The following is a 19,362-nucleotide window of genomic DNA, read 5'->3' as shown; positions in this document are numbered from 1 at the left end:
AGAGAGTGAAAGGGGGTGATGGATAGAGGGAGCGAGGGAGGGAGAGGGAGGAGCAGGGTGAAAGGAGAGAGAGAGAGAGAGAGAGAGAGAGAGAGAGAGAGAGAGAGAGAGAGAGACCACTGGGAGAAGCATCCACTGGTACACACACACACACACACACACACACACACCAACTGGGAGTAGGGAGCAAACCCAGAACCCAGGCACAGCCCTTGTTCAGGAATCAAACCTATGAGCCTTTGGTGTGCAGGCTAATGCTGTAACCATTCAACATACCTGCCAGGACATAGACTTGCATTTTTAGTACTCTTACCCTTTTTTTTTTAAGGTGGCTGACACTTCCTAAGGTCATGACATGGGCTGAGTGTCTTTTCTTTCCACAGAGATGGACACAGCAGACTCAACCTCTGATGAGCCCCTTGCCAGAGACAAAAGGAGGAAGGATCTCCAAGAGATGCTGAGAGAAGAGGGACTGGAAGTTGAGTACTGGTTGCCAACACTGCAGGAACATCTGGGTGTGACCTGTGCACAGGCCTTACAGCACATTGACGAAGAAGACCTGCAGAAGCTGAAATCCCAGGCACGACATCCCTGGGAGAAAAGGGCTCTGGAGAAGCTACATAATCCAAATAGCCTTTCAAACTTACAGGAGTCTCAGGTGAAAATAATAAAGAAAAAACAGAAAAAGGCAAAACAGGCACTGAAGGAGCCAAGAAACTTGCTATCAGAACGGAGGCAACAACAAGAAGTAGTGAGGAAAAAAAAGACAGAGCTGAGGCAGGCAATGGAGATTCCCAAAGAATATGGGCCACCCCCTGAAAAATCCTTAAGAGAACTGATTGAACACATTCAGGGACAACTCAACCTCATGGAGGGGACACTGTCTCACAGGCAAAACCTCCCAGATAGAGATCTCGTGAGATGGGCATCTGGAGGGCTGGCCCTGCAGGGAATTTACAAAACCAACTCCCACAGGAGCCTTCTTGAGAAGAGAGAGGAGTTACTCAATGTCCCCAAGGAGTTCTTACTTTTTAGCCCTCTGCAGAGCATTCAGATGGAAACCAGGGAATTTACATCTTCTCAAGAAGAATCCAAGTTCGCCCAGATGATAGAGAAGCTGGGCCTCAGTGTAATTGCCTCAGCCAAGAGCAGGGGTTGGGGATTTCTTGTGGAAGCTGGTATGGACCACAGCAAACATTCAGAATCCAAGGAAACCCAACAATCACATTCTGAGCACTCCTATTTCTGCTCTACCAAGTTCAGCTATGTCCCACTTGCCTCCTGCCACTTTCCCATGGATCAGCTCCAGCTCTCCAAGGCTGCTCTCCAGGAACTGAAATGCATTGAAGACCTTCTGAGTCAGCCTGCAGGCCCAGACAGACTCCCCATGCTAAGGCAGAGGACTGAAGCTTTCTTCCACAGGTTTGGCTCTCATGCCAACCAGGGCCCTCTGCACCTGGGAGGAATCTACTGGTGGAAAGCCGTATCAGAGGGTTTCCGAAGTGAGCAGCTGGCAGAAGTAAAGGAGCAGTCAGCAGAGGCCCTGAATGGTTATGTAAGGGGCAGCTATAGTGGCTTTGAAGTGAAAGTGGCTGCAGGTGTGGATGTGTCTGACTCTCATTCAGAAACTGCCACCCAAAGCACAACCTTCCAAAGTCTCCAAACCAAAGTCCAATTATCTGTGGCCCAGACAGGTGGGCCACCAGAAGAAAATTGCTTTTTCCAATGGATAGCTGGTCTAGTTGCCAGTAATCAAACCTGGAGTGTCATTGACCGGGGCCTTCAGCTGGTGCCGGTTTGGGACATCATCCTCTCCAACCACATAAGTGATTTTAAGAATCCATGTCAGGTGGCTAGCTTACTGAAGGATAGCTACACTGCTCTGACTGGCATCACTGCCCAGATCCAGGATGGAGAAGACTTATTGAGTGTTGGGAAGGAAGCTAGGGTTTTCCAACAGGATGTGAAATCCTGGGAGGTATCTGACCCTGAAGAGCAGCTTCAAAAGCTGATAAATTTCATGCAAATATTGAGTCAAAAAATAAAAAGTTATTACACTTGGGTTAACATATGCCTCACAGATTGGGGTCTGAAGAATTTTCTGATAAACACTGTTTACTTTTGCAAAAATTCTTCCATCCATGCAACTAAGTTTATTATATCTCAGTTGCGCAGCCTTTTGGATCCTCACATCTACACAGTGAGTAACTTCCCTCAGGCTCATTCCATCATGCAGTGGATCTTCCAGTCAGAGTCAGAGGAAGAGCACATCAACATGTCCAAATTTTCTGAATTAATTAAAATCTTAAAGAAAACTCACAATGACCTCATGGAAGTGATGGCCAAATCTGAGTCTGCAGAAACAGTGGAAGAAGCTCAAAGAAAGGCCACTTACGAGGTCAGCTCGTCTCTTGGTTGCTTTTTTAATTACCTCCAAGAAACAGAGCAGACCGACACACAGCTCTTGCTACTTCTCATTGCAGCTGGTGCAGGTTATCATGCGGAAAACAGTAAGTTTCAGTATCTCCTGGGGTGTAAGGAATTAGACTACCTACTGGAAGAAATGCAAACTGCTAAAGATAAATACCTGGAGCTCAAAAATATTTGTACCTACAGAGCTCAGGCGTTCCTGGTGCACACAGGTCTTACAGCTTCTGTTGGAGTCACAGCTGTTTCTCCAGACGAGAAAACACAACGCTTGGCATTAATAAGGCATATCCTGGGCCAATCTTTGTCAAAAGAAGTTGTCCATGTCCTCTCCAAACCTGGAGCAGATCAGGATTGGGAAAACCTAGAGAAATACTTGAGATTGCTCATTGATGGTAATCATGAATTAACCATCTCTTCATTGCAAATGGATGAGATAATTAAAAACTTGCAAAGTATTTTCCACAAAAAGAAACAATCCCATGAACCACATGATAATAGAAATAGCAAATGGGAAGTCATAGAACATACAGCATTCTTAAAATTACTTCAGTGTCTAGGCCTAGGACATTACTACCCAAAAAGGATGAGCAGAGCTAACTTCCATCTGATCAACAAGACTTCTGTATACAACACACAGCCAAGCTCTGAAAGGGAGCTTCCCTTATATTTCCTTCAGAAGCTACAAGTGCTGGATTATGGGCTGAGATACCTGATCTACAAAAATGAAGAAAACACACAGAATAAAGTATATTCAAGTGCCTCAAATAAGGAAAATGAGGCTTTTAATCCATATGAAGACTTGTTTGAAGACAGTGATACTCCCATTAATCCTTCAGATATTAACCCTAGGCCCCATATTCACCCTATGGATATTCAGATGGCAATTCTTCACTGTGCAGATGATTTTGCCAGACAGTATATTTTCTCCAAACTTTCCATTTGCCAGTTTGCACTCCCTCTTCTCATACCTAATCCCTGCACTTCTCAAATTGAATTCTCTCTCTGGTCTCTCAGTCAAATTAGAAGGAGCTGGCAGGAAGCAGGGAAATCACCAAGAGAGGAGAAGGTCAATTACAAGAATAAGCAGATGTGTCATGTCTCTACCCCCATTGTGTCCTTTATAAGAGTTGGAAATGGCTTCTCTGCTTCCAAATCTCAGATCATGAACTGTCTTCTCAGTAAACGTAAACATGATGTCTTTTTCCACCGACATTGCAGAGGAAGCACCAAAGACTGTCTCTTGATGGAGGGAGTGGTGGAAATCTGCTGGTTCTATCCTGGGGAGGAAGATGAGGACAGATTTGACAACTGCCTGACCTTCACCAATCTCCATGGAGATGCAAAGGAACATAAGAAGCAACTTACCTTTCTGCAGGAGGTCTCTTCTCTCATTGTTGTCCTCATGTCAAATTCTGACGACAATGAAGAAAACCGAAAAATTGTTCGTGATCTGAGTCAGTCACCAAGACCTTTGATATGTTTACTTGATAATAAAGAAAATAAAATGACAAGTAAGTCTAAACAAACAGTGACTATTGGTCTCAGGAACAGAAATGAAGCAGAATTAACAGATGAACTTGTTACTGCAATCAGACATTTGCTGGAGCTCCCGCACACTGCTCTCAGCTTAGAGGAATGTGCCCCAATTGCTCGCAAGCAAGGATTCCTTATTGATGAAGACCAGGGAGACTGCAAGGAAGCCAAAAAAAAGGCAGAGGTCCTGATAGCTCTACTGAGAGAATTTAATATATCTCAGGTGAAGGAAAACTTACTGCCTCTTCAGGGACACCTATGGCATCGTTGGTGTAAAAAGGACAAAGAACTCTATCATCTAAGAGAAAAAGGGAATCGAAGCATTGAACAACACAAGAGTGAGATTGAGGCAGAAAAACAAAGAATACGGAATAAACAGTTGACCAGAGCCTTTCCTCTCAATGACTTGATGCATTCTGTCTTTGAAATTCTCCAAAATCATTCAGAAACTCCACCCACACACTACTTTTTGCAATGGCTGAGTGTGTTTTTGGACAATCTGACTGCAGGACACTTGGAAAAACTAAATGGAAAGAAAAACATTTTGTGGTCACTGATACAAACAGAAAAGCAAAAGGCACCCAAGAGCACTGACCTCCAACGCTGGCAAAAAGAGATAGAAGCTATCTCCACAGAGATTAGTGACTGTACATTGGGAATTGAGCAACTTCTCAGAGAGGTTGGTCAGATCTATGAAGCTCTGGCAGAAGTTTCCCCCACAAAAAATACCCTTTATCTCTCCCTTCCCCAGATCGCTGCAGATCTGATGATATCTGGTGCTCCCATTGAGCTGATGGATGGGGATGCTTCATATGTGCCTCTAAAGTGGGTGGCAGCTCTTTTTGACAAGGTCTCTGAGAAACTTGGAAACAAACGGCTGTTTGTTCTCTCGATCCTTGGCCTACAGAGCTCAGGGAAGTCCACCCTGCTGAATGCACTTTTTGGGCTGCAGTTCACCGTCAGTGCTGGGAGGTGTACCCGGGGGGCCTACATGCAGCTCCTGAAGGTCGAGGAGACTTTCACAGAGGAACTGGGCTTTGACTTTGTGCTTGTTGTGGACACAGAAGGCCTTCGGGCCCCTGAACTCAGCAACAAATCCAAAAATCGTGACAATGAGCTGTCAACCTTTGTCACTGGACTTGGAAACTTGACTCTGATCAATATTTTTGGGGAAAATCCATCAGAAATGCAAGATATCCTACAAATAGTTGTTCAGGCATTTATGAGGATGAAACAAGTAAAAATCTCCCCAAGTTGCCTCTTTGTCCATCAGAATGTGGGGGAAGTCACAGCTAAAGACCAAACTATGGAAGGAAGGAGGCGGTTAGAGCAGAGACTAGATGAAATGGCAGCAACAGCAGCTGAGCAAGAACAGTGCTCAGATGTAACCCGCTTTGGTGATATCATTAAATTTGATGTCAATACTGATGTCTTCTACTTTGCTCACCTCTGGGATGGCAATCCCCCAATGGCCCCTCCCAATCCTCGCTACAGCCACAATGTCCAGGATCTGAAAAGCAGAATTCTGATGGCTGCCAAACAGGAGTCTAGGGGAAGCATCATGAAGATCTCAGATGTGAAATTGCGAGTTCAAGATTTGTGGAGAGCCCTAGTGAATGAGAACTTTATTTTCAGTTTCAGGAACACCCGAGAGGTCATGGCCATGAGCAAATTGGAAACCATGTATAATTCCTGGACCTGGGAGCTGAGGAGTCACGTGCTAGACTTGCAGAACCAGCTCATCAACCAGATTAAGAATGGGAAAATCCAGAAACTCACAGCAAGCATACTTGAGGCTCCAGTTACAGAAAAATATAAAGCCATCCAGCAAGAACTGGAAAAATATTTTAATGAAGACCCAGAGAGTGAAATAATGATTCAGTGGAAAGCAAGTTTTGAAAATAAACTAAGAAATCTTAAAGAGGCACTTATTTTTGAGAGCAAAAATAAAGCCGAGGGACATATTAGTCACAAAAAGAATCAAGAAATACTGGATAACAAAAAGTCAGGTTATGACAAGGAATTATTGGAAAGAAGCCGAGAATTGGCTTTAACTGTAAAGGATAAAGAATTGAGTGAGGAAGAGCTGCATGTCAAATTCAATCAACTTTGGAAAAAATGGGTCTGTGATGTGTCCTCAACTGCCCCTCCAGTCACAGAGCCTAACATTGACGTGGATTCTGAAAACATCTTTTTGGACTATTTTAAAAAGGAGACAGACATAGTGAATATATTGAAGAAAAAGTCTAGAAAGGAGTTTGAAATCAATTATGAAAAACATGTCAAAATGAGCAAAAGGTTTGGCTTAAAAACAAGGAACTTAGAAGTACATGATAAAGAGTCCATAAAGAGAACTACTGACTGCATTGTTTCAAGATCCACTGAAACTATTCAAAACCTCCAAAGGCAACAATGTGATTACGACCCAAGTTATTTCCATGAAATCCTCAGAATAATAGAAGAGGGGGTGAAATCTGCACCCACTGAAGAAAGATACACATTTACAAGTAAGTACAAAATTGACTTATCTTTGTCTTTATTCCAAAGAGCATCTGAGAATTTTAAGGAGATGCATAGGGCATTCAAAAGAGCAAATGATCCTGTAAATTATTTGGAAAGCAAGAAACATGATTTCTTCATGAGTTTTAAGATCTCTTGTCAAGGAGCAAGCTCAATCAAAACATTTGTTGATTTTCTATGGCACAAACTCACTCCTGCTGTCTCCGACACGATTTGGGAAAAAATGGCCCCTAAAATTGCTGGGGACATGCGAGCTACCTGCCTAGCATTCAATGGAAACAGGGCTAACCTGGAGAAACACATTCTTCTCTCCCTGGCACAAAATGAAAAGTTTGATGATTACTGGGCATACATTCATCATCCCGAATCATTTTTTAGGAATTACATTCAAAACCATATCAAAAAATATTGTTCAGAACAAAATAACAAAATAAAGACATTTTTAGAAATAAGTATAGATGACACCAAGAATGCCATCTTCTCAGCTATTCATGAATCCACAGCAATAGCCAAAGATAAAAGCAGCACTGTGTCTGGGTGGTTGGATTTGTTCTGTGATCACCTAGGGAGTAACTTGAACTTTCCACGAAAAGACTTGGTGAGCATTGAACACCAGGAGATACAAGATATTGAGTTTCTCAAAGAAGCCATGGATAAAGCTTTGGTTCCCGCAATGTTCACAGTAGAACAGGAGTGTTTGAGTAAGCCTGTGGGAGACATCGTTCCTGAAATCCAGAACATGCTCTCTGAGCATCTCTGTGGCTGCTGGAAACAGTGTCCCTTCTGTGGAGCAATCTGTACAAACACAATCCCTAACCATGACGGAGACCACAGTGTTCCCTTCCACCGTTCCAAAGCTGTCAATGGAATGCGATATTACAAATCAGAAGAATTTTCCCTTGATTTCTGTACTAGTTCGGTAGCAAGTGATGCAGAATTTATATTGAATAATGATGACTCCCTTTCATTCCCCTATAAGACCTATCGACAGGCAGGAGGGAAATATGCCACATGGAGCATCACCCCAGACACATCCACCCAGCCATACTGGAAATGGTTTGTCTGTCACTTCAGAAAGGAGCTAGAAGAAAAATATCAGAGAAAATTTACAGGTAGAGGTGAAATCCCTCATGCATGGACCAATATCACAAAGCAAAATGTGCTTGATGACTTGGAAAAGCAATAATACTCAATGCCCACAAAAGAGTACCAGAATCTGAATAATAGTCACAGTATTTCAACAATCCTAAAATGCCTCTTCCTCACAATGAAAAACTACATTATTTACATCTTTCAAATGAAATGTCTAAATAGAAATCATTTAATATTTCAAGAATTTAAAATTCCCTGTTAAAAGGACTTTCTTTTTCTTTATCTCAATTTCTTCTAGCTGAAAAAAATTACTAAAAAATATGAACTTACAATAAAAATCTAATAATATCTATTTAAAATTCCTACTTCATAATTTAAGCTATTATTCAGGATGCTTTTTATTTTAAAATGTTTTATAAAGTCCCAGACAAAGTTGTTTTCACAGAGGAAAATCAAAAACATTATACATGGTCACAAATTTTTATATATTAACTATATGACTAATTTGTAGCAGAATGCTACAAATTGCCTCTGAAATCTTGAGAAAAGTTACTAACCCTTGAATGGAAAAATATTGATGGAAAGATGAGTCCCAAGCATAGTGATATTTATACATATTCTGTTCTGGGAAATAATAGCACAGACTTGACAGAGCCTGTATCTATTCAGGAAACATTATTAAGCAAATATAGAAATTGAATTATTATTTTTCACATGTAAGTATTACCTTCATCTTCTCTGGCATCTTGGCAGCTCCCTGTGCCACGCTTAAATAAAACATAAAGGTTCCTAAGAGCTTAGGTATTCAAAGCCTGGAATTTGTAAAAGCTTAAGAAGAACTGGCTTTTGGAACAAGGTTTATGAGCAGCCAAAAAGGGCCACTTTAATCATGGCTGTCAATAAGAGTCAGATTTCATTATGCCATTAATAATTTTAAAAACTATTTCTTTAAGAAAAAAATACCAAAGAATATAGATTTTTTAGATTCTGATTATTTCAATAAGATATTCTTTTATATACTAAAATGTAAGGAAATGCTTATCTCCAAAATAGGCACCTTTGTGACATTTCATTCTGTATGAGTCATAGGATCATGATCAGAATAAAAATAAAAAACTCTGATGGTAACCAAGAATCTGAGAGGGGAAAGAAATCAACAATCTGCAAACCTGCATCTTCTGCAGCAATGACTTACGCTAGGTACACAAAGCTAAGGACTTAAAGTAACCTTGATACAAAAAAAATGTCTTCATGTTGGATATTAAGGGGATCCAAGTCTTCCCTTTACATGCACACTCTCTAGTCCTCCATAGCCAGTGGAAACAGACAATGAACAGCAGTCAAAAACTTGCATCTTCAGAGCTGGGAGACAGTGCTGATTCTGCTTTGAATCCCCAAAGAGCTTCAAGCATACTCTCAGTTTGAGGTCAAATGACCCATGTCTGCAAAAGAAATCCTTGAACAGAATAATTTTAAAGGAAACAAGTGTCCTAGAGCAGTATAGTTTCCCTTTAGTTCTCTGGAAAATAGTCTCAGTAAGAGCTGGAAGGACCTCCTCATATGATCATATTCAAATGGTGACAGAAACAGAACCCCTTGCATAGCCTGGAGTATAGCTCTCACATGACAGCACCCCCTAAAACTGCAATGTTCAATTAATATTTGCTGAATGCTTTTGTTATTTGTTTAGTGAATCTAGAATGGTCTTTAAGAGGTATCATGTGCTATACATTAACTTTGATTTTCAATCTAAATTTGTTGTCTATAAATAAAAATCACCTTTGATAAATTCCTTAGACATTTAAGCAGTGTGATTATTAAATGAGATTTAGGCCAGAGCCTGTGCCTCTGAGGCAGAGTGGTCACCATATGTCTCCAACTCATGCCTGGGTTTCCACCCATCACCTCTCAAAACCTCTGGTCAACACACCTAAGGAGACTCCCAGCTTGCCTCTGTTGTGCGTGGAACCACCTGGTCTTTGGGTAGAAAAATGCTAGGTGGTGCTGCCATCAAGGATTTCCCTGTAAGGATCAGCCACATACCTGACCCAGACCACTGTGATGGGGGCAGAAGGTGGTGAGCAGGGCCTTTGTAAAAGCCCTGAAGCAAAAGTGAGCAGCCAGCTGGGCAGCAGCTGATGCCCCAGGACATGCCTGACCCAGTCTGCAGCCCCTCTAACCTCTCCAGACTGCCTCCAGGATGCACAGCAGATTGTCAATGTCCTCAAGCTGAACCCTGAGGAAATACAAAAGAACTAGAAGCACCTATTCAAGGTGAACACTAAATCTGTGGGCAGCTCCTTCACCTGCAGTCAAAATTGTCCCAGCAAAGGTGCACCTCCAGGAGGAGGTTACAGTCTAGGCCCAGGAGCGCAAAGAGAGAGAGAAGTGGCCCAAAATGTGACCACTTGGCTCCCACCCCACTCTTCCTGCCACCTCCAATTTGTAGCTAAATGTCTTTTACACACACACACACACACACACACACACACACACACACACACACGAGATTCAGAGGCTGTGCTGCTATACTGAAGATATTTATTTTAAAAAAAAAACTGACATGAGCCCTAACCAGTTTGGCTCAGTGGATAGAGCGTCAGCCTGCGGACTCAAGGGTCCCAGGTTCGATTCCAGTCAAGGGCATGTACCTTGGTTGTGGGCACATCACCAGTAAGGGGTGTGCAAGAGGCAGCTGATCAATGCTTCTCTCTCATTGATGTTTCTAACTCTCTATCCCTCTCGCTTCCTCTCTATAAAAAATCAATGAAATCTATTTTTAAAAACTGACATGAAATAAATGGAAACAGAGGAAAGAGTAGGTAGGAACTGGGTTTTCTGCTTTCAAAGAGGGATCAAGATTAAGGTGATTACAATGTCATTGGGTGGGGGTCACTGAGGCAGAAGCCCTCAAAACCAGTGTAGTAGAAGGAATGGAGTGAGCAGGAAGGAGAATCACAGGATCACCTGAGTTGGAGGCACTGGGTCCAGGTGTAGCTCACAGGATTAGAGGCGGTCAGACTTGCTGGTCAGTAGAGACAAGGTCAATGGATTGGGACTCTAAAAAGTCATTGAAAGTAGGAGACACAACAGGAATTGGGGTTACCACATCCAGAGATTTGGGGGATTTCCAAAGCACGTTAAGCAAAATATCCCAAGTGCAGTGGAAAAGAAGGAATCAGAAGGCCTTTAGATATGGGCAAGAAGGGTGATAGATTCTAAGACAAAATCAAACATTGCGAATAAGATGTAAGTTTCTTGCCCTGATCAACGCTCAGTGGATGGAGCATTGGCCTGGGGACTGAGGGGTCCCGCGTTCGATTCCAGTCAAGGGCATGTGCCTTGTCTTGGTGTGTTTCTCTCTCATCGATGTTTTTAACTCTCTATCCCTCTCCCTTCCTCTCTGTAAAAAAACAATAATATATATATATATTTAAAAGATGTAAGTTTCTTAAAGGAAGATGAAAACTTGCACTGCAGTGTTTTAATTTTTTCCAAAAACACCTTTATCTTCATCTTCAAATAACTCTTCTTTTTTTTCCATGATAAACATGATTAATTTACAAAGATGGCCTATACAATGCCTCTTCAAAGCATTCCCCTTTAATGGGAAATTTAGCTTCATATAATCCAGACATGGAATGGTGTGTTATTGTTTTCTTTTCTAGAGAGAGGAAGGGAGAGGGATAGAGGAAAAGAAACATGGATGAGAGAGGGAACCATCATTAATCAGCTGCCTCCGGCACATCCCCTACTGGGGATTCAGCCCACAACCCTGGCATGTTTCCTGACCAGTAATCAACAGGCAAACTCTTGGCTCATGGGTCGATGCTTAATCACTGAGCAACCCCAGCTAGGCTTGAAAGGTTTAAAAATATATATTTTGTTCTCGTTATAAGACAAAACAGAAACTAGCATAAATTAAGGGAATCCATTCAGATTCTTCTTCAGGAACCAGCATTGTTATACTATTTCTATTCAGCAAAATCTGGTCTAATTTAGTAATCCTTCTTCCTTCTGGTGTGACTTCATTAGAGGCAGCAGTTGCAATGGGTTAATGGTAGCCTTACTACAAGTGGTCTGCCTGCACTGAGAAGTTTTGAAGTAGATCTCTCCCCCCCCCCCAAAATATGAGAAAGTCCAGGGAATGGGTGTGTTATGGATTAAATGTTTGTGTCCCCACAATAATCAGAGTGAGATGAGTTCAGGAGGGCAGGGTTCTCATGATGGGATCAAGTACCCGAGGGAAGACCATGAAAGCTCACAGCAAGAAGGTAGCCATCTGCAAGCCAGGTTGAAAGCCCTCACCAGGAACTGAATCAGCCAGCATCTTGATCTTAGATGCTCCAAAACGATGAGAAATAAGTTTCTATTGTCTAAGACTCCCAGTCTATGGTATTATGTTATGGCAGCCTGAGCTGACTACAACACAGTGTGTTTAAAGATGACCCCCTTAAGTTTGGTATGCTCTTCCATTGGACTATGTGGAAAGACATATGAAACATACCATTTTCCCATTCGCTCAAAATTGTAATTCTCCTTAATCATTCTAGCCCTTCACTAAGATCTCAGAAACCAATTCAGCCATTTACTGTAGTGCTGTGCTATATAAGTGGATAAGGACTAAAGGAAAACTTGTATACTATCACTGACACTGTCATGATAATTACTAATCTGCTGTCTTTGCAGTAGTAGTAGTGCCTGAGAAACCTTGGGCATGTAATTTAATCACTCTCTACTCAAGTGCCCTATCTCTCAAATAGTACATTTCTCATGCTATTGTTGGGGAAAATAAATGAATTGCTATATAGAAGCATTTAGTACCATATACTGAGTACGTATACTCTAAGTTATTATGTTATACTTCCTCGCCCAACTTCCTTATTCCTTTGCTTTTGAGTAACATTTCATTATAACCACATTGATAGGCTGAGATAGTCTCATCTGGGCTTCACTGGCAGGAATATTCAACAAGGACTTTTTGGCAAATCACAGTTAAGAACAAAATAAATGTGATTTTAACTTATAGCTCAAAATGCATCTCAAGATATTGAGGCCCTTGGTTCTTCATCAGTAGTCACAGCTATTTCAAACACTAATTAATCAATCAAAGATGTAGAGATGTCACTATCACAATTCTTTAGCAGTATGGAAGAATATGTCCTAGCTTCCTCAGAAGCAGGTCTAAGAGTTAGATTCACAAGGGATTTATTAGGAAAGTTATTCCAGTAAACATTAAAAAGAGGAAGCAGCCAGAGAAGCATTGATCAGACCGTCAAACCTCAGAGGGAAGGTAGGGGAGGGTGGAGGTAAGGGGGAGACATCAACCAAAGGACTTGTATGCTTGCATATAAGCTGGCCAATGGATACAGACAACAGGGGGATGAGGGCATGAGTGGGGGGCGGGGGGGGGGGGTGAAGGGGGCAATGGGGTGATAAGGACACATATGTAATACCTTAATCAATAAAAAAAGTTAAAAAAATAAAAAGAGGAAGCAAGAAGGCAAAGGCAATTTAAAGTGAGGGAATAAGTTAGTAGATATAAGCCAAGTTTTGTAAGTTAGAGCAAGCCAGCTTGCAGTTGTGGTGAAGAACACAAATTTGAAAGTTAGACTACTTGGTTTTGCATAGAGCTTCCACCATTTACCTTCTGTATGACCTCAGATGGATTACTTAATCTCTCTCTCCTTCATTTTTTCTCTATAAGATGATGTCACCTGATAAAAGTGTAGCGATTACTTGAGATAATCATATATATATGCCTGGCATAAAGTATGTGTTCTAATATGTTAGAGAGTGCTAGGAGTAGCAGCAACAGCAGCAGAAAAAGTCTTATTAATAGAAGAAATTCTAATAATTGTTAACATTACCATTGCTACTATATTGAAAGGTAGTTATGCCTGTGCCACATTCTCAACTGTAAGTTCTTGAAGAAGAGGGTCCAAGTCTTGTTCATCTCTATATACAAGTATCTAGAATGGTATTTACCCAGTGCAGGTGATGAGTAATGGTTATGGAATACAATTGGCAGGACAGGTTTACTAGATATTGGAGGTGGAAGTGAAGATAGTTGAAAAGAAAAAAAAAAGAATCAAAGCTGGTTCTGATATTTCAAATAGATAATGCAGCTGATGTTAACTAAATAGAAGTTACCAATGGCCTCTACTTTACTAAATCCAATTTTTTCTTCTCGGTCATCTTGCTTGCCCTACCAGCATCATTTTATCACTCTCTACTCCCTGAAACTCTTTCTTCACTTGGATCTGAGAGTAGTAAATTCTTGCTTTACTTCCTCTATCACTCTGCTTTACTGGTCCTTCCTCTTCTATTAGAACTCCCTCTCAATGCTAGCATACTTCAAGGGCTCATGTAGTAACGGGCAGCCTGGACCCATTTTGTATCCAGTTTCGCTAACAGTATCATTTACCACTCTCTCCTCCCTGACACACTTTCTTCACTTGGAATTGAGAATATTGCACTCTTGCTTTTCCTCCTCCACCCATGGATTCTTCCTCTTCTATTAGAACTCTCAATGCTATCATCCTCCAAAGGCCCAATCTTTGGACTTTCTTCTATTTCTAGACTCTCTCTCTTAATGTGTCTTCAGTCCCCATGGCATTGACCCCTAATACATGTCTCACCCACACCTCTGTCCAACAATCAAACACATTCCTACTTAACACCTCCACTTGGATGTCTTAAATCTTCAAGCTTGACATGCTCAAAACTGGATTCTAAACATATCTTTACCCAAAGCCTGCTCTTCTGACAGCCTTCCTCATCTAAGGTAAAAGTAAATCCACTGTTTCAATTCATTGTTTGGCTCTTATGGAGTTACTAGAGGCTCAGTGTGGGAAATTGCAGAAGGCCCAGACCTACCATGCGTGAGTAGCTCGCTGCGCAAGGAGCCATGAGCCCCACCTCGCCACGCAGGACACAAGCCCTGCCCTGCCGCTGTGAACAGCTAGTGGACTGCGGGGAGGGACCAAGAGATGCTCCATGCACCTCCTGGTGACCCGTTGTTTGGTCATTCCAGCATTCCAGCTTTATGGCTATGGGCCTTTTATTATGTAGATTGATCTTCTCTTAAATCAGGGGTGGGGAATGTCGAACTTGAGAGAACCATGAGCTGTATAAGGCCTGAGAAATCATTTGGTCTGGTCCTCCCAAGGCATTTGGGGTGAGTTAATGAAATGTTTGACTAAATATAATAGGCTAATTTTTAAGTTGATAGTTTTAGATGGCCCAACAATGATGTTATAAATATCCATAAGGCCATTGGCAGAAAAAGGTTCCCCATCCCTGTGAGACTTAATGCTCACCACCAAAATCTACATTATTTTCAATAGCACCCTTAGGCTTGAACTCCCCCACACTGTTTCAGATAAAGTCAGTTCCTTTGGGGTAGATCTTCAGGGCTCTCTATTATTATAAACTTCCTTTTTTCCTGGAACATATCTCTGGGCCAGTGCTAAAGGCACTGGGGGAGAGCAGTAGCCTCTAGGCTTCTTGGCTTGCCTTTCTGAGCATGGAACCTCTGCCCTATAAGGGAGCCAAGACAAGGACAATGAGGTCCCAGTGTTTCCATCCTGCCATTGCTGTGGTAGGATTTCCACCCCAAGAAGTAGGAATGGGAGGAAGACTAAGTCCCAGCCTCTCTGCAACACTCTCCTGCAATTTATCCTCTGCAACTCAGAGCTGGTAGGGATAGGGACTCTGGCTGCCTGACCCTCCCAGAAAGACACCTTATCCCTTCTCCGGGAGCTGAGGGGAAAGGAAGCTGGAACATAAGACTGGATATGCACGAATTCATTGTCTTGGGGACACATTCTTAGGATATGAGATTTAATGCATCATCTAGCACAGTGATGGCGAACCTTTTGAGCTTGGCGTGTCAGCATTTTGAAAACCCCTAACTTTGGTGCCATGTCACATATAGAAATTTTTTGATATTTGCAACCATAGTAAAACAAAGATTTATATTTTTGATATTTATTTTATATATTATATGCCATTTAACAAAGAAAAATCCACCAAAAAATGAGTTCACGTGTCACCTCTGACACACGTGTCATAGGTTCGCCATCACTGGTCTAGAACCTCAGAGGATTGGAAACGTTCACTAAGGAAACTCACTAAAAGCAGGGAGGATCATAGCAGCTTAGTGAAATCAAAATCCCACACTGAGCAAAATATAAATACATGAGTTTTTTGGAATAAAAGAAAAAATAAAAGGTGATAGTGTGATGGGCATGCTGAAACGGTTAAATGGTGTAAGGCCAGAAGACCCACACCCAAAGGAAACAACATTCACTGAGGCATTAGGAATGTCCATTGGTGGCTCTTGCTCACTAACACTTATGGAGATGATGGAGCTCAAAAGTAACAGAAATCATATGCAAGCACTTAACCACTAGAAACCAGGAGGATGCAATTACCCTAACAAGAGAAGCAGGTGGGCAACCAGGAGTCCACTACCCACAGGGAGTTGTAACTATGGTTAATAGAACATGGCCTTGACAAAGACTGCTATCATCTAAACGGATTTGAACAATGGGATTGTAAGAAATGGGACTGTAAGAAACAGTGTGTCCTGTCCTGGCCTATATGGCTCAGTTGGTTGAGCGTTGCCCTGTGCACCAAAAGGTCTACTGTTTGATTCTAGGTCAGGACATATACCCAGGTTTCAGGTTTGATCCCAGGTCAAAGTGGGTGCAGGAGGCAACCAATCAATGTCTCTCTCTCTCTCTCTCTCTCTCTCTCTCTCTCTCTCTCCCCCTCTCTCTCTTCCCCCCCTCACTCTCTCCATCTCTCTCCAAAATCAATAAAAACATTTTTCAAAAAGAAGGTGAAAAAAGGAAAGAAGGGCTGCATAAGATTCCTACACCTGTTGGAAAAGAGAAGCATTTTTTTGAGAGGTGAGAGAATGTAGGCCTTCCAGAAGTGACCAGCAGGCAGGAAAGTAAGCAGTGGTCCACACCCAGTTGAGAGCAGTGAATAGGAGCATGAGACATGGCTGTCAGATGGGTCACTCAGTAGTAAGCAATAATTAGAAAAAAACTGGAGGGTGAAAAAAGATAGGTAAAGCTGATGAGCAGAACGAAAATGTTCTGCATGGCCTTCAGGGTGAGGATAAGAAGGGTGGGGTAAAATAAGAAAGCCTAGGCCTTGCAAATGGCCTTTCTTGCCTCAGCACGTAGTTATTCTGGTCTCTAGAGTCACAATGAAACTGGAAATCTTAATGTAGATTTTACAAATACAGAATGGTAGCCTCACAACCAAATACTGATCTTCGTAATATCATCACAGACCCTGTCAACCATAAATTTTCCTTGCTCTTCCCCTGCCTTCCATTCGAACTATAGCTATCCATCTATGGCCTTCCATCTTATTTCTGAGGCCCTACTTCAATCATCTGAATTTCCTCTGGAGCTACATGGAACTCGTAGGCCCTTCTCTAACCAAGTGATGGTAGTAAAGAACCTTATGAGGACAATTCTCATAGATGTTTTCATTCACTGTTGACACTTGAGGCTAGATAATACTTTTTTGTGGGAGATTGTCCTATGCATAATAGGAAAAGGCCATCTATATTTTTTTCCAGCAGATGAAACAATTTATTTTACCATTGTCTTTAAAACCACAAAGACACTATGTTCTTCATATAAAAACATTATTACATATATTTTCTAGATAATGATTATATAGACCCTCTCAGAAAAAAATTCACCCCATTATATGGTTGCAGTGAAGGTGCTTAGAAAGAACTCACATCTGGACTGATTCCTAAAACATACCATTTCACCACTGCATCAAAGTATAGATTACTGTCATTATACATATTCCTGTGTTCTTACACATTTGATAATACACACATAGAATGGAGGTTCCATTGGTTTATCAGCCTTTTCTGCAGGTTCATCACCAGGTTGAGCAGGCTGTGCCTTTCTCTGTGGCCTTTCTTCAATGTCTTCCAGGAATGGAGACACATCATCATCATCATTTAAATCATAAACTCCAAGCCTTTACCAACAATTACAATGGAAACATTCTTCATAGTTAGGTCCAGTTCTGAAGGAAGTGTCTCTCTTAAAGCATGCAGATTATGCTTAACCAGTTCATTCAAATTGCATTCCATAAACTCAAATATATATCTGTCCAAGTGGGTATGAGCTAATTGAGAATGAGCTCCAATGGACACACCTCTACAGTCAAAAACAGTTAACAGAGAGACAGGTTTGAAAAATATGAGGGCTCATATCATCATAACCAGGAAAAAGCAGCCCAACACCATACAGTCTTTGGCCATATCTTTGTGTTGGTATCTGGGTCTTGCTTCCAATTATAGATACAAGAGAAGACAGAGGAAGAGGTCTGTCAAATACTAATCTGGAATCCAAACAAACCTGGCACATTAAATTACATAACAGTCACAGGGGTGGGCAAACTTTTTGACTCGAGGGCCACGATGGGTTCTTAAACTGGACCAGAGGGCCGGAACAAAAGCATGGATGGAGTGTTTGTGTGAACTAATATAAATTCAAAGTAAACATCATTACATAAAAGGGTATGGTCTTTTTTTTTTAGTTCTATTCATTTCAAACGGGCCGCATCCGGCCCGCGGGTCGTAGTTTGCCCATGGCTGGCTAGCACCAGCAGGAAGTCCCACAATTGAGATACAAATATATCAACATGGAGAAATTTTTTCTGGTAAACTGCAAGTTTTGAGTGTGCTTTCTTCAGTGTGACCAACACTGCATGGGGTTTTTTTTGTGTTTTTTTTTAATTTCAGACCAACTGTGGCTACACCCTGATTGACAGCTTCCATTGTGTATTCAATTTGATGAATCCTGCCCTGAGGAGTCCAAACACTGACAATGTCACACTGGTTGCAAAACAGGGTTCCAATATGGGCCTTGCTGTTGCCACCTGCAGACCTGCCCATCAGTGAGCACTGCCTAAACTACCTCTAGGCCAAGCATGTCAAACTTAAAGGCTAACACCGGCCAAATAAACGAGGCATGCGGCCCGTGGGCAGTGAGTTTGACATGCTTGCTATAGGCCATCTGCAGGAAAGTCTCTGCAATCAGATTTTGATGGAATTTTTCAAATCTTTGTTGTTGTTGTTTTATTTTTTATTGAATTTACTGGGATACAGGTTTCAAGTGTACATTACCTGCACACTGCATGGTGTGCCCATGGCTTTTAATAAGATTTACTCATTGATAAAATTTTTAATGTGGAAAAACATACAAAAGGAAATTAAAAACACAAAATCCCATACCTCAGATAAACTTCTGTGAACAGTTTAATGACAATACTTCCAGGCATATGGACAAATACTTAAATATGTGCAATAGTGCACATATAATAATGTATAGTATACAGACTGTCCTATAATCTCCATTCTGCTCATAATTTCCTAAGGCCGTCTTTTGAGATAAACAATATTGTTCTATTTTAATAATTTTAATGCCTGAATAATATACATTTATTTGTACTTAAACGGATCTCTACCAGGTGGCAACCAGGTTCCTACATGTTCACTATTATAAATTACATTGCAATGAACATCTTTGCACAGGCTGAGATTGACACTGTTTCACACTCAACATTTCTAGAATTTTTCCAGGACCCAGAGCTTTACAAAGTGAATTAGACATAGATCTTGTTCCCAAGATGTACACAGGCTGGTAGGAAAAATGAATACAGGACAAAATAAAATATGGTAAGTGGAATGGAAATGCAAGGTAGACTGTTAGCCAAAGATGAAGAGAACATAACTGA

At 41.4% G+C, this 19,362-nt stretch overlaps 1 protein-coding gene and 1 pseudogene across 1 annotated transcript; one reads left to right on the top strand and one right to left on the bottom strand.

The window, feature by feature from the left end:
• The first annotated feature begins 374 nt into the window (after window positions 1-374).
• Window positions 375-9,366, top strand: LOC118664774 (interferon-induced very large GTPase 1-like). The gene has a single exon (XM_036325261.1). The coding sequence runs from the start codon at window positions 386-388 to the stop codon at window positions 7,667-7,669; it is 7,284 nt and encodes a 2,427-aa protein (XP_036181154.1). The 5' UTR covers window positions 375-385; the 3' UTR covers window positions 7,670-9,366.
• A 7,971-nt stretch (window positions 9,367-17,337) lies between these two features.
• LOC118663319 lies at window positions 17,338-18,521 on the bottom strand (annotated as a pseudogene).
• Between the last annotated feature and the right edge of the window lie 841 nt (window positions 18,522-19,362).

Source organism: Myotis myotis, unplaced genomic scaffold (genome assembly GCF_014108235.1).
Source record: "Myotis myotis isolate mMyoMyo1 unplaced genomic scaffold, mMyoMyo1.p scaffold_m19_p_10, whole genome shotgun sequence".
Classification (NCBI taxonomy): Eukaryota; Metazoa; Chordata; class Mammalia; order Chiroptera; family Vespertilionidae; genus Myotis; species Myotis myotis.
This window is presented reverse-complemented; position numbering and strand designations above follow the sequence as displayed.